The sequence below is a fragment of the Orbicella faveolata genome, unplaced genomic scaffold (assembly GCF_042242905.1).
Source record: "Orbicella faveolata isolate gen_17 unplaced genomic scaffold, um_ofav_v1 contig_24, whole genome shotgun sequence".
NCBI classification, from domain to species: Eukaryota; Metazoa; Cnidaria; class Anthozoa; order Scleractinia; family Merulinidae; genus Orbicella; species Orbicella faveolata.
Window position 1 is genome coordinate 19,724,846 of NW_028301552.1, and position 14,316 is coordinate 19,739,161.

General features: G+C 38.5%; 1 protein-coding gene and 1 long non-coding RNA gene across 2 annotated transcripts; one reads left to right on the forward strand and one right to left on the reverse strand.

Moving 5' to 3' along the window:
- Window positions 1-64: 64 nt before the first annotated feature.
- LOC149110800 (uncharacterized) lies at window positions 65-5,007 on the reverse strand. The gene is made up of 2 exons (XR_016207774.1): window positions 4,180-5,007; window positions 65-2,008 (listed from the first exon to the last, which is right to left on the reverse strand). It is a non-coding gene; the product is annotated as an uncharacterized LOC149110800 (long non-coding RNA).
- A 269-nt stretch (window positions 5,008-5,276) lies between these two features.
- LOC149110801 (polycystin-2-like) lies at window positions 5,277-7,752 on the forward strand. The gene is made up of 2 exons (XM_089291160.1): window positions 5,277-5,439; window positions 5,958-7,752. The coding sequence occupies exons 1-2, from the start codon at window positions 5,301-5,303 to the stop codon at window positions 7,607-7,609; spliced, it is 1,791 nt and encodes a 596-aa protein (XP_089147286.1). The 5' UTR covers window positions 5,277-5,300; the 3' UTR covers window positions 7,610-7,752.
- The last annotated feature ends 6,564 nt before the right edge of the window (window positions 7,753-14,316 follow it).

The window sequence follows — 14,316 nt, forward strand, 5'->3', positions numbered from 1 at the left end:
CTTCAGCAATGTCTAATAAATAAATGTGAGCAAAAATTATTTTGTTGTTATTTATTTTCCTGGCTTTACTTCAGCCACAGACTTTAATTGCTAAAAAAATTATTGACTAGTTCTGAACAACCCTTAGCTATATATCTGGCCCGGTTGTTCAAAAGCTGCATAAAGCTATCCATTGGGTACATCACTATCCAGTCAGGGTTACTGATTTTTTGGGTGGATAGAGTTACTCATAACCAGCGAGCAGGCTCTAGTATCTGTCTCTAGTGTCTGAGCAGGCTAAATAGGTGTCTAGTGTTTTTCTGCATTGGCATGTCACCAAGAGCCTTCATGCGGCTTTGCCACTCACGCCCCCAGCCCAAACATGAGAGCCTGCTCATAGGCTAAGTTACCCATCTTTTGTTCAAGCTGGCCCTGGTGAGAGCCTGCTTCTTGTCTAGATCAAATTGCTCTGAGAAGACTGGTGAGCAGCACATTAACAACAAGCTATTATAGGCTATTGCAGTGAGTTTCTGGCAGTCTTTTAGCATCTTTTAACAACATGTGGTCTGATCTGTTAGCAAGTGAGAAGCAGACGGAAGTAAGTGTGCAACATTTCTACAAATTGTTTTAACATGATGGCCGCCAAGAATATGAAAGGCTGATTTGTCACAGTATCAGTGTGGAAATTGTGTTAATCTGGAATTGGTCTCGTATCTGTTGGAAAAATCAAATTTCATATTTAGACCAGATGGGTTAGCCCTTGGACTTCGAAAGTGGGGGGCGTGACCGTCAATGTACAGGGGGCTGCCACTGATGGATATCCTGTTCTCTATGACATTTTCTATCTTGTTCAGTATCTACTAGACATAAAGGATAAACTTATACTCCTGGTAAATTGAAGATCACTTATTACACAAAATGGCAATTACCAGCAAGCTTATTTTAGACACTCTCGAGGTGCTTGGAATAAAATTAAGACGCACTTTACTGAGATTCTCATAATCATAGCCCTCACTAAAAATAACGGTTGCATGATTTCAACTGACGGGGAATTTTTGTTTCAAAAAAGGTTAAGTTTGAGGTTCTTTTCACTTGGCAGCTTACTTTTTACAGTCGAAAAGCTAAGCAAAACAATTTTCGTGTATTTGAAGAACTTATTTTCTTTGATTTGCGGATTCCGGTTCCAGTTTCTGGATTCCGGTTTTTGGTTCCAGATTCCGGATTCCAGTTTCTGGGTTTTAGGGTTGCCCCATCTTTAACAGAGTGTTTGCTTCACATTCAGTTTACACATGGCTGTTATCCAGCGTAGGCAGACTTATAAGTTTTCCTTCAAAAATATATTGCAACAACTATTGCATCTTTCATTACCTATTCTTGTGATGAAATGACACAAAATCCAAGAACAAGAAGTCATAAGCATAAAACTAACTTACGTGGTAGTGTTTACAGTTCCTCTCACTGTCTGCATATGCCGTCCATAAACTGGTGCTGCCTGGACAATGTACTCATTATTTTTCTGATCACACCTTTTAAAACGTTATATATTTTGTCCTGAAAAAGCAATACATGGAATGTTATGCCTTTGGCACTCACCAAATACCTTTACATGATGTATAATGTACACCATATCAACATTCACAATTCTTTTTACTCTCATTGTAACTCTTTTGTGTCATTTTCCCTCACTTGAAGACAGGACTTCCACATTAGGTGATAATTTGCCTCTGGAATCTCTATGAATTCACAGGGAGTGATAATAATTAAATCGTGACTAATTTTAGCAAAGGATGCGTTCAAATGTCAGATTTTAATGCTAAGTTTATACAGTAACTTTACATTACTCTTCGTATATATATATATATAACCTCTCAATTATTGCACCTATAGACAGAAGGTGTGCTGGGGGAAGAAATGTTCTAAACTCTCTGAACTTTTCTCCCTTCCCTGTGATAGGATGACCATTATCAACTACGGTTTGTAACCAACACCAACATCAGGTTATGTATACACGTGTATATTTTGTTGTCGTCTGTAATCATAAAAAATAAAAATTTAAAATCCTCCATAAAGTTCATACTCAATAACACTGCTACATGTAGCACTGTTGCTGGAATTCAATTTAAGTGAAACTGTTGCAACAGCTCTGTCAAAATTGTTTCTAGCAGTTAAGGCAGGATAACAGAACATACATGTAGCACACAGCAAAGGCTAGAGATACACACATGTTAGTTATCAGTTAGGATTTGGTGAGCTTCTGTGCTGTAGGTATGGTGGAAAATAATAGATTATCAGAAATGAAGGTTCCTGAGACATTTTGACAGCACTGAGAGGAATTAATATATAAATTCACAAAAGAAATTCTTGCCCTGTCCAGTTCTCTGTAATAAAAATATAATTTACATACAAGTCATTTATTATATATGGTTTGTGTTTAAAGCCGATATAATGCACACTCTGATTGGCCAATTCCAGTGCATTATTAATACATTTACATGGTATACCTCAGTAAAATCATAAAACATTGCGTGTGACTAAAATAAAAAATATAAAAAATAAAAAATAAAAAGAAATGCCTAATTCATAACAATTTAAAATACTCAACACTAAAACGAATGTAATTCTTTACTTGAAAGTTATTCTCCCGTAATGCCCATGGGCCAATTACAGGCATGCTAAAAAGTCCTAACACAAAGTAAAAGGAAATTAAGAAAACTATTGCTTTTTTCCGGAAAATTGTAGCGACTGAAGACAATGATGGAACATTCTGAGAGTGCATTCTATCAACCTGATGAGATAAAATTCAAGGAGAATAGAGAATTCACAAAGTTATATCACAATCGCATTGGTACAGGACAGGAGAAAGGAAACTGTACAGCCAGGAAGAAACTGAAACTTTCTTCGATGAGCAAAAAAGTATGCATGCACAACAAAGAAAACAGTCAGTGACATTCATTTAATAAGTTAGTTAATAAAAAATTAGTGTGAAGAAGAGAGCAGAGAGAGAGAGAGAGTGGAGATAGGAGATCAATGTTCTCTCCAACTAAATTGTGTATATATGTATGTAAAAGTTCTTCTTATTACCGAGAAATGGTCAGGGCAAGAACTTCTATTACACTGTTCAACTTACCGAGTTAATTAGTACCATCTCACTTTTTAGGAACATTTCCATATTAAGTGTAAATACCGCATTGGGGAATAACCTCTTATTAAGAAAATAGGATCCATGTACCCCCAACCAAAAGCAATGGCACAAATAAAATGAAATAGCCAATCAAAATCAAAGCAGAGCTTTATTTGCAGACAGGATTGCCATGCATAATCGTCTACTCGACATTTTGGACCATATAAGCATTTCACCAAACCGAACTAATTGGACAGCCAACAAAATAAAACGAGGAAATCTACATTATAAACACAAGATGCATATCACTACATCTGAGCTCGAGTATCAACAGCAAATCCCTTCTCAATGAAAGGTGACCGAATAAAAGAGAGGATAAAGAAAATTCGTTTAAGCTTGCGGTGTTAAAGTTTAAAAATTATTCACGCTTAAATTCGAATATTACTGAGAGTCTGTATTTTTGCCGACGGCATAATTTAGCTTTGCAGTCATTTTATTGGCAGTAGCTTTACCAGTCTTCAACCAAATTAAACTCGGAATTCACAAAAGCATTTCGCCAAACCGAATAAATTGAACTAACAAAACGAGGAACTCTCCATACTTTGTAATCACAATATGCAAATATTCATATAGGAACAAAATTAAATTTAGCAAATCCTGTTCGCTTCGGCTTAAAATGGTTTGTAGACCTTCCTTGGTTTTCAACAAGAGAAGAAGAAATTTTAGCAGTCTACGAAGCGGCAGTGCTAACTAACTCAGAGAAAACTTCAAAACTCGCCCGGCCGTGTTTACAAGTACGGTTTTGGTTAAGCTTATTTTTAGACGTGAGGTTATAAGCTTAAGTTGACGACGAAAATCGACAGAAAACTTAATTTGTTTACAAGTTACAGCAACCTCCAAAGCGACCCACGTGTTATTGTTTAGAGACGAGCGAAATTAAAACGATGCAATTTTTAAAATCTCTTACAGCATGGCTTCAAATAAGGAAGACTTTTAATGGATTCCAATTGAAAATAAGCTTATATCGCCGAGGCAACTTGTTAATTTTCATAGCAAACGCAACAACAAAAGTCACTTACCGCAAGTTGGCAATTCAGTTCGGCCAGTGTAAATCTTCCGGGCAGAAACTTGCAGCAAAAGTTGTGAAGACTGAACTGAAGTTATATTTTCGATAGATCAACGAACCAACCACTTCTTTCCGCTACTTTTACTGTTTTGTAATTTCCCTAAAACACTCGGGCACGTTTGATTTCTCTTGTTCATCACCTGACCAAATCAGGTGACTTTTGAATTTTCTTGCACGGCTGCACAGCATCACGTTCGCGCGAATTTTGAACTTGGCCATGGGGAGTTCGGCAGTCTTCTGAATCAATTTGTCGGGTACTTTCGCCTCCTTTCTATAGCCCTCGTTAGCTTTGGTTCACGGCATTGTTCGGTATTATTTCACCTCCTTTCTCTAGCCCTTGACTAGCTATAATTCACGGCATTGTTCAGTACTGTCTCGCCTCCTTCCCCAGCGCTGGCCCGCTCAGTCTTTTTCGCAATCTTCTTCGCTACTTCTTTGCCTGTTAATTCTTGCTTTCTGTTTTTTGCTTCAGTGCAACCCTGTCTTAAAAATATTAGATCAACGTCCGCTATCGTTTTTCTTTAAAAATCCCGCCAAGAAAAATGGCATTCTCCCGCTACAAACCGAGGGTGCATGTCTCTGTCAACCTATTAGCTGGAGTATGGCCGCCATCTTGCGCGACTCCGTCGTCGTCGTCGTCGTCGCCGTCGTGCGTACGCGCCCACGAGCAATACCGCTAGCCATGATACCATAAGAAAATCAATTCATGGGTTTCCTTTTCTTCCCTATATGGGTATGGGGCTCCGCTTGGCGGCCCTTCGGGCCGCCGGAGCTCCGCTATAATTGTTGATTCCTTGAGATTCTTGTCATTGATGTTCAAGGATTTTTACTCATAAGTGCAAAGCCAGTGATGGATGCCTATTTTCAATTTTATCCAACTTTCTGTGGTATCGGGACCGAGTGCGGGTTAAACGACACACAACGCCATGCTTGTATATACGGAAAATTTCACTCTGTAATTTTTAATGACTGATCACGTGATCTAAACATGTGTTCACTCATGAATATTAACGACATTACACTTCCTTTTTTACATATTTTCAGGTTGGAGACTCCCTAGGATTCTGGACTTGGATGACCAATATTTTCGCTCCTGGTATCTATACGACAAACTGGTACAACGGTGACGACCAAAACAACACAGTGTACATTAGCGACCAAGTTTCCATTTTGATTGGCATGCCACGAATCAGGCAGTTGAGAATACGACAAGGTAAATATCGTTTTAGGTGATGTTTTTTTTTTCACATAATTTCAATACCAACATAAACCATGCAAAAAAGGCATGACAAACATAACGACGCCACAAATTGTTAGACCGTAAAATTTACCAGTTGCGTTAAATCTATGTATGAGTGAAATAAGTTGAAAATCGAAGTTTATCTTTCCTTGCAGAAAACCTTCAGTTTACAGACACTTGTGTGGCTGCGTGGAAAATTTGCCACTCGAGTCATGCACGTCTCTATATATTGTAAACTTCTGGAAAACAGCACACCTTGAAACGATTAATATTTTCCCCATTCTTATTGTCCAAACTTTTGTCCTTGTTGAAGTTCGTACTGGTGGCCGTATACTGAAATGATACAAACGCTGAAAAGATAGTTAGTTGTTTCAGTATGTTCTGCATTTTTAACTTTCTGATTTTGGATTAATTGATTATTTGGCCATTTCCGGGCTATTAGTTGTAGTAACAAGTTAGATAATTTAAAGTTGTTGTCGTTTAACCTACAGCCTCCTGTCCCAAGAGACTTGTGGAAAGGTACAACGTGACCGAGGAGTGCTACCCGTACTACTCCATGAGTTGTGAAGACAAGACACCGATGTATCTTCCGAAATGGGAACAGCCCCCCTATGATGCTTCCCCGTCCTTGTTCGACTCATTGTGTCCAAAGCCCTGGAGGTATCAGTCATCTCATGACATGGGTAATTTACCAACCTCAAGTCCTCGCGTAGCATATGGAGGTGGTGGTTATGTGGCTGATCTTGGGTACGATCTGCAGACAGCAAGGGGGGTCATGGAAGACTTAAGTGAAAACAACTGGATCGATCGGCGAACTCGAGCCTTAATTGTGGAATTCAGTATTTTTAATAGTAACACGAATATCCTGGTGATAGCAAACTATTTCTTTGAGTTCCTGCCTACTGGTGGTGTTTACACTAATGTAAGAATAGAAATGCTGGACTTGGATGGTTCAGAAACGAGTTTAGTTCAGCTGATTCTGTCTTCTCGCCTTCTTGTTATTGTCATGATGGTCGCCTACTTTGTCAATGAGCTTTTTAAAATAAGCCGTCAAAAAGGATCGCATTTTAAAAGTGTTTGGAACTGGATAGCCCTTGTCCTTATTATTACATCTGTGACAGCTGCAGTCTTGAATATTGTCAAAGAGAAGACAACCAGCGATTCCGTAAGGGAATTAAACAAGAATCTTTATGCAAATGTGAGCTTCCACAAAGCTTTGAGCTTGTTAGACACTGAGACCACCGTTCTCTCGGTTGTGATCTTCCTGGCGACACTCAAGTTTTTGACCCTTCTGCGCTTCAGCAGGCAGATAATATTCCTTTCTATAACTGTTCGGTTAGCCGCAAAATATTTGGCTTCTTTCTCAGTAGTGTTCGTTGTTATATTTTGCTCTTTTGCCATGTCAGGAATGTTGGCATTCGGGGCTCTCGTAGAGTCATATTCCAGCTTTCTTCGAGTCTGTGTCTCACAGTTTGAGTTTCTACTTGGCCAGGCGGTGCCCAATTTTCAGATGGCAAAAGTTGACCCTCTTCTAGCCTTCTTGTTTTCAAGCTTGTACATTTTTTCTATGACTGTCTTCTTCCTAAATCTATCCATCGTAATTTTAAACTATGCTCTGGGGGAAGTCAAGGACAATCTAGATGCTGTGACAGACGAGCTCGACTTGGCAAATTTTATGACTCTCTATTTGACCCAAGGCATTTCAAACATATTTGGCAGGAAAAAAGGCAAGAACTCTAAACTGTATTGTGAAAATATATCCTTTGAGGACGATTGCGCTTACGTAGAGAATCGTCTTGATGAGATCAGCCGAAGAATGTCCATAATGGCTGAAGGCACCCCAGCAGAGGCTTATGTTTGTTTGATGAAGTCCAAGATACAGAATCCAGAAGCAGACCTCTGGCAGAAGCAAACGGAGAACAGCAATGTTATTTGGCATTTAGATGAAACCTTGAACTCTGATGAGGTATCTTCTATAAGCAGTCCTGAAAGAGACCTTGTAATGGAGGATGACACAAATCCTTTGCATTCTATGGCACTATTTACAATTGAGGAAATGGAAGAAACAGACGAGGAGAGAAATAACCCCAATTTGCCCCCTGAAATCAATTTGAAATCTGATGATCTAAACAGCTGTCTGTAAAAGCTTTTAAAGGCAATGGAATTGTCTGCAGGCAAGCAAGTCTCATTTTTTCAAAAAAGATCCTTAGTTTTCGCAGAATTTTACTGTTTGACTTGTTGTGCGAAACCCATATTTTAAGCTGGCAATAAAATTTAGGAATCGAAGACGTTGTCCTTTAGTGCAATTTACACATTCGATAATGGGAGAAAGCATCACGAACTAAGAAAAACAAATACAAGAAAATGATACTTTTTTGAGAATGTAAGTTACTATCACCAGTGGAGAGTAAGTTTTATGACCGAGTTTACCAGAGGACCAGGCAGGGTTGATACATGCCATCTCTCCTTTTTGGATGAAACTTTGCCAGATTGAAGGTATTACCCAACAACTCTTAAAGACAAAGTGGGCCGGCTTTGTGATTTTTCCCTTGGGAGTTAGACCCCCCCCCCCCCCCCCCCGCTGTTTTTTTGCCTAAAATACCAAAAATGTCGCTAAAATAAGCATCAAATTTAAACACCCCTCCTGCTTACATAATACATTGAACTTTATTGGTATTTCACACAAATAAAGATTGGACCTATCTTAGCTCACACCAGCAATTTCAAGTCATTTGAAGTGACAGGTGCCAATCAAGGAATGTCATTTCCTACCCATGTCACGCAACATTTAGCTATAAGGCAAATTAGCTCAAATTCTGACTCAAATATTGCTTAAGTCCAACTTTCTAAATCGAAACTAATTTCATCACAGTTTAGAGTCACCCTTGGCCTGATGAAATCAAGAATAAAAGTTTTGGCATCTGTTATTTTTTGGTAATAAAAGTCGTTCGAACAACATGACAAGAGGCTAGTTTTAACAAAGAGACATGGGCGAACTCTAAAAATATTAGATATTACAGAATCAGTTCATCAGAGTTTTTCTATGTTAATGTCGTTAACAAAGTCTTTGAATATTATTTAGGGCAGTGGAAGCTCAATGAATGTAAAACTCTTTGCAATACCCCTTAACCCTCGGATGTACAAGGGGGGTGGGGGTTGGATGCCGTCCCCCAATAAGGTATTTTCAAAATTTTGAAGAAGGTTTACTCTAAGGGGCTGAAACTTTCAATAGTTGTTCATTCATCCTTCATGAATATTTTGATATGTCGATTGTGTGTCCATTATTTTTTGTCTCCATGGCGACCACTAGTTTCATGTAGGTTTGGCCAAAAATCAACTTTTTTGACCTAATTCTGTATTTTTCCCTGTTTTCTTCATCAAATTCCAGAAATTCACCAATATGTACATTTCATATGCATTTTGGCTTGATTTTGTATCAATTTCCGTTGTTTCTTGACTTTTTAAGAAAAAAGTAAAATCCAAGATGGCAGATCCACGATGGTGGGTCAAATGACGTCATTTGGCATCATATGACGTCACAACCAACAAATACGGTATCATTTGTAGAACAAGCTCAGGGCTACCTAATCAATGTAAATTTATTGCGCTGTGCCTAAACAGAGCGCAAACGCAAGAGCGTTCTATCCATTTCCCCCTTCTACCACGGTGGGGGTTCTAGTTAGCTTGTACATCCGAGGGTTAAAATAATAGTGCAAAACACCTCAATTCTATTTGTACAATTTAAATATGGGAATAAAGGGCCATGATATTTAAATTCTAAAACATTGACTAGTTAGATGAGAGTTTTTCTGGGCAAATCTCACTTTTTAGATTACCTTTGAAACCCTGCTTGATCATCACGGGCGGGTCACATGCTTGATGTTGCAATTGATTATTGTCAACTCTTACTTTACACTCGGCATACAAACGCATCAATCCTGAGAAGTATTCTTTGCTGACATTATTGTTTTCCCTCATATATTAACTCTTGAGCTCACCCAATGAATATTCATTTCATGCGAATCGAGTTAAAAAACATCTATGATTTTTTTTGTTACTTTGCTGCATCAGGCAGGCAAGTAAATCTTAATTGGTATAAAGATAAACATTGTGCATATAGTTTTGAAAGCATGGGAACAAGAACCAAAGACCTTGATCAGCAGCAAGTAATATCACCAAGTGATAATTAATAGTTTGTTGTTGTTATTATTATTATTTATCGTATTTATTTATATTTATTGTTGCTATTTATTATTTATTACCACTGCGCAAGGGATTTCAATTTCTATTTACAGATGTGCACACTCCAATGATAAGAATGGCTTCGATGTTTTGCTCAATTGTAACTTTTTGGAAAGAAAAGCTCGACAATACCAGATGTTACCCTAGTTCTCATCTAATCCACTCACTTGCCAGCCTTAGAGAGTGCACAGGCATTAAGACTGTCAGATATGATTTCAGTGATCCACAGGCTGGAAAGGACCTCTGTGACAGAAGAATTGCCATAGTGCAGAGCCATGTGTGTTGTAAAATAAATGAAGGCCAGGGCATTAAAAGTGCTAGTGATATCCAATAGTGGGTTAAAGGGTGTCAGACATCAATAATATTGTCAAGACTCAAGAGTCAGGCCAGACCATGAAGCACACAATGTCTGAGATCCTGTCTCTAAATTTTTTCAGCTTCGAGTCTGGAGGTTTGAAAGTGTAGAAGGCTTGTGATATGGGCCCTGGTAAACGTTTCACACCTGCTCATGAGGAATGGATTTGGAAGACCTCAAGGGCCTACAGACTTATGCATAGAGCAGCCCTTAAAAGTACTGTAAGAGAGACTGCTACTTTTACAGCCAAGAGTTTGACGTGTCAGCTCCAACAGCCTCAGTCTAGGCATAGTTAATAGAGGGGGATTATTATGAAACTCAACAAAGTTCTTTGTATGTTTTTGTTCTCTTTTTTGGCCTTGACCATGCACAAACACAATTGTTGTATACTACTGACCGAGTAACTGACCAAAGAAACGTTTTGGTTACGTAATTCATGCATAGTGTATGGGCGCAAAAAAATATTTTGCACGGTCGTGGACCTTCCAACACAAATCTTGGCATCTTTGTTTGCTCCTCTGATGTTTGCCGGGCTTCACAACCATGCCCATCTGTTAACTATGGTCTAGGACCTCGCAATCTATTGAAGGAGAGTCCCAAGTTGTCAAAGTTACAAGAGTGTATTCCTCCTACCCTGAAGAGGGATTCACAAAAGCATACCAATCTCTTGCAGTCTGCAGAGAGACATGGATGCAGGTAAACACCTAAAGAAGTTAGAGAGAGAAACGGCATAGACAGCATCAAGATAAAATGGGTTGAAATCCCAAACGTCCTTTAGTGATCATGATCCACATGAGAAATCTCAAAGGGATGGGTCTGAAAACATCACGAAAAGGAACACGCTTTTCTGAGAAAGATATGTGTTCTTTTCTGAACACATATCCGAAAAGAACATTGGTGGAAGGTGACGGGACAGGACGAAAGTGTAGTGAATGAGTGCAGTAAGATGAGACTGTGCAAGACAGTAGTGGCAGGAAAATGTGCAGCAAAGAAGAGTAGCTTGCTGCAGACCAAATAGCCCAGTACTTCAGCCTGTTGTCTGTAATGTACAGAAGTGGCCGACTAGCTATACAATGCACCAGGCTGATCTGAGTCCGTCTCAAGTTGAAGCAGAAGAGATCTTGACCAGGCTTGCTGTACGAAGACAGTACTACTTGCCAGCTACTTTACCATCCACCATGTAGAATATGTAATACAGTCTTGTGACCAGAAAAAAAAAACAAATCAGTTATTTCACAGGGCTATGGAGCTACGGATATACACAGGAGGTTACTGCGCAGAAAAGAGAACGATGGCCAAGAGCCAATCAAGCTTCTTGAGTACCTAGAAAAATTTTAAAAAGTTCAACCGGGCCAAACCTTGCTAAACCTAAGGCACTGGTGCCGTGTATGTTGTCATGTGTGCTCACTTAGACCCTAGGTTTTAGATAATTTCAGCTACTAGATCTTCTCGAGGCTCAAGTTTTCTTCAGAATTGCAATTTTTTTCACACATCTTCTAACTCGCAGACATGTGATTATTTACAATGTTTTGTGCTAACATCTTTCAGGTATAACCTTTATCTGCCGTTAATTCAGCATAGGAACGTTCAGAAGAAAACCGCATTTTCATAAAAGCTAGCTAAAGCTCAATCTCACAGCTCAAGTATTATATACAACTGTACGTGTTTACCAAGATTTACTTGCATGCCTGATGCAGCAAAGTGAAACTTTCAAGGGTTTTTTGAACTCGGAATGAGAGCGAACAATAATTTCAGAAAAGAATACTTCTCAGGATTGATGAGTTTGTATGCCGAGTGTAAAGTAAGAGTTGACATTAATCAATTGCAAGATCAAGTATTTGACCTGTTGAGCAGGGTTTCAAGAGTAATCTAAAAAGCAAGATATACTGAGAAAAACTCTTATCTAAATAGTCAATGTTTTAGAATTCAAACATCACGGCTGTTCATTCCCATATTTAGATTGTACGGATAGAATTTAGGTGTTTTGCACTGTTATTTAACCCTTGGGCGTACAAGCTAACTCGTACCCCTACTGTGGTATAAACGGGAAATGGAAGGAACCCCCTCTGGTTTTCGTTCTATTAACGCACAGCGTACTAAACTTACATTGATTAGATAGCCCTGAGCTTGTTCTACAAAATGATACCATATTCAATGGCTGTGATGGCATAATGTCAAATGACGTCATTTGACCCGCCATCGTGGATCCGCCATCTTGGATTTTACTTTTTTCTTAAAAAGTCAAGAAATAATGGAAATTGATACAAAATCAAGCCAGAATGCTTATAAAATGTACAAATTGGTGAATTTCTGGAATTTGATGAGGAAAACTGGAAAAATACAGAATTATGTCAAAAAAGTTGATTTTTGGCCAAACCTACATGAAACTAGTGGTTGCTATGAAAACATAAAAAATGATGGACACTCAATTGACATATCAAAATATCCGCAAGGGATGAATGAACAGCTAATGAAAGTTTCAGCCCCTTATTTGGGGGATGACATCTATCCCTAACCCCTCCTTGTACGTCCGAGGGTTACGGGATGTTGCAAAGAGTTTTGCATTCATTGAACTTCCACTGCCCTAAATAATATTCAAAGACTTTGTTAATGACATTAACATAGAAAAACTCTGATGAACTGATTCTATAATGTCTAATATTTTTAGATTTCGCCCTTGTCTCTTTGTTGAACGACTTTTATTACCAAAAAATAACAGATGCCAAAATGTTATTCTTGATTTCATCAGGCCAAGGGTGACTCTAAACTGTGATGAAATTAGTTTTGATTTAGAAAGTTGGACTTGAGCAATATTTGAGTCAGAATTTGAGCTAATTTGCCTTATAGCTAAATGTTGCGTGACATGGGTAGGAAATGACATTCCTTGATTGGCACCTGTCACTTCAAATGACTTGAAATTGCTGGTGTGAGCTAAGATAGGTCCAATCTTTATTTGTGTGAAATACCAATAAAGTTCAATGTATTATGTAAGCAGGAGGGGTGTTTAAATTTGATGCTTATTTTAGTGACATTTTTAGGATTTTGGGCAAAAACCCAGGGGAGTGGTCTAACTCCTAAGGGAAAAATCACAAAGCCGGCCCACTTTGTCTTTTAGAGTTGTTGGGTAGTACCTTCAATCTGGCAAAGTTTCATCCAAAAAGGAGAGATGGCATGTATCACCCCCTGGTGCTCTGGTAAACTCGGTCTTATTCCTTTCAGAACAACAGAAACAACTAAACGGTTATGATTTGTTAAATCTTCAATCTTCAGTTTGCACCTAAACGGGATCAGTCCTTGTATTTCGTTTTACTATTGTACACGTGTTTCGAATTATTGAGCCGTCATCGTAGTGTGGCATACCTCTCCAAACTCATTTTACTAAATAGCTTCCTAGTAATAATAATATGCTGAAAAACATTGAGTTTTCCACATTTCCGTTCCATGCGCTAATCATTGCTAGTGATTCCGAAACTGATTTTCTCGTGCTACCTTTCAACAAGAGCACTCAAATGGCTAGCAATCAGATACATGTTTTCAACTGAAAGAAACTGAAATAGATCTTCCCTGAAAGTCAAAATTCAGAGTTTTAAAGTGGTTTTCAAAAGTAATTCTGATTAATCAAAAAAAAAAAAAAAAAAAAAAACTCGCGATACCTAATCAACCAATCAAATTAAAAACCAAATTGATGAGTTATCAAATTATGATACAATTTAGCCATGCCGTGCGCCCGTTTGCCAGGGGCAATCATTGGAAAGAAGAAGTTAATTCTCCGAAAATCAGTTCGTCTTAATAGTGAGGCACTTGCACCTCAATCATTTCTAGAGCCTTATTTAGTTTTTGTGGTTTTTGGAACATTGACTACACAAGTCATTTATTTTCCAAAAACTGCCCAAAATCTCAGACAGACGAACGTCTATTTAGCGATCACTCCTTATTACGCGGCCAGTCATCAAAGTCCCAAAATTATTGTCAGCAAAATACTGTTAATAAAACCCCCATTTAACCAGCCACCTTTATTAATCGGCCGCGGTCAGCTTTTGGTACTACAGTCGAACCTCCGGTTGCGATCACCTCTCGTAAGCGGTCACCTCTCCACAGCGACCAGTTTTCCAAACTACCGAAAGTTTCCTAGTCAAATCACTATATTTGAAACCTCTTGTAAGCGACCACCTATTGTAACTAACCACATTTAGAGCTTACAGTTTAAAATTTTCTTTGGTTTTCAATCTCCCGTAAGTGACCACTTGACAGAT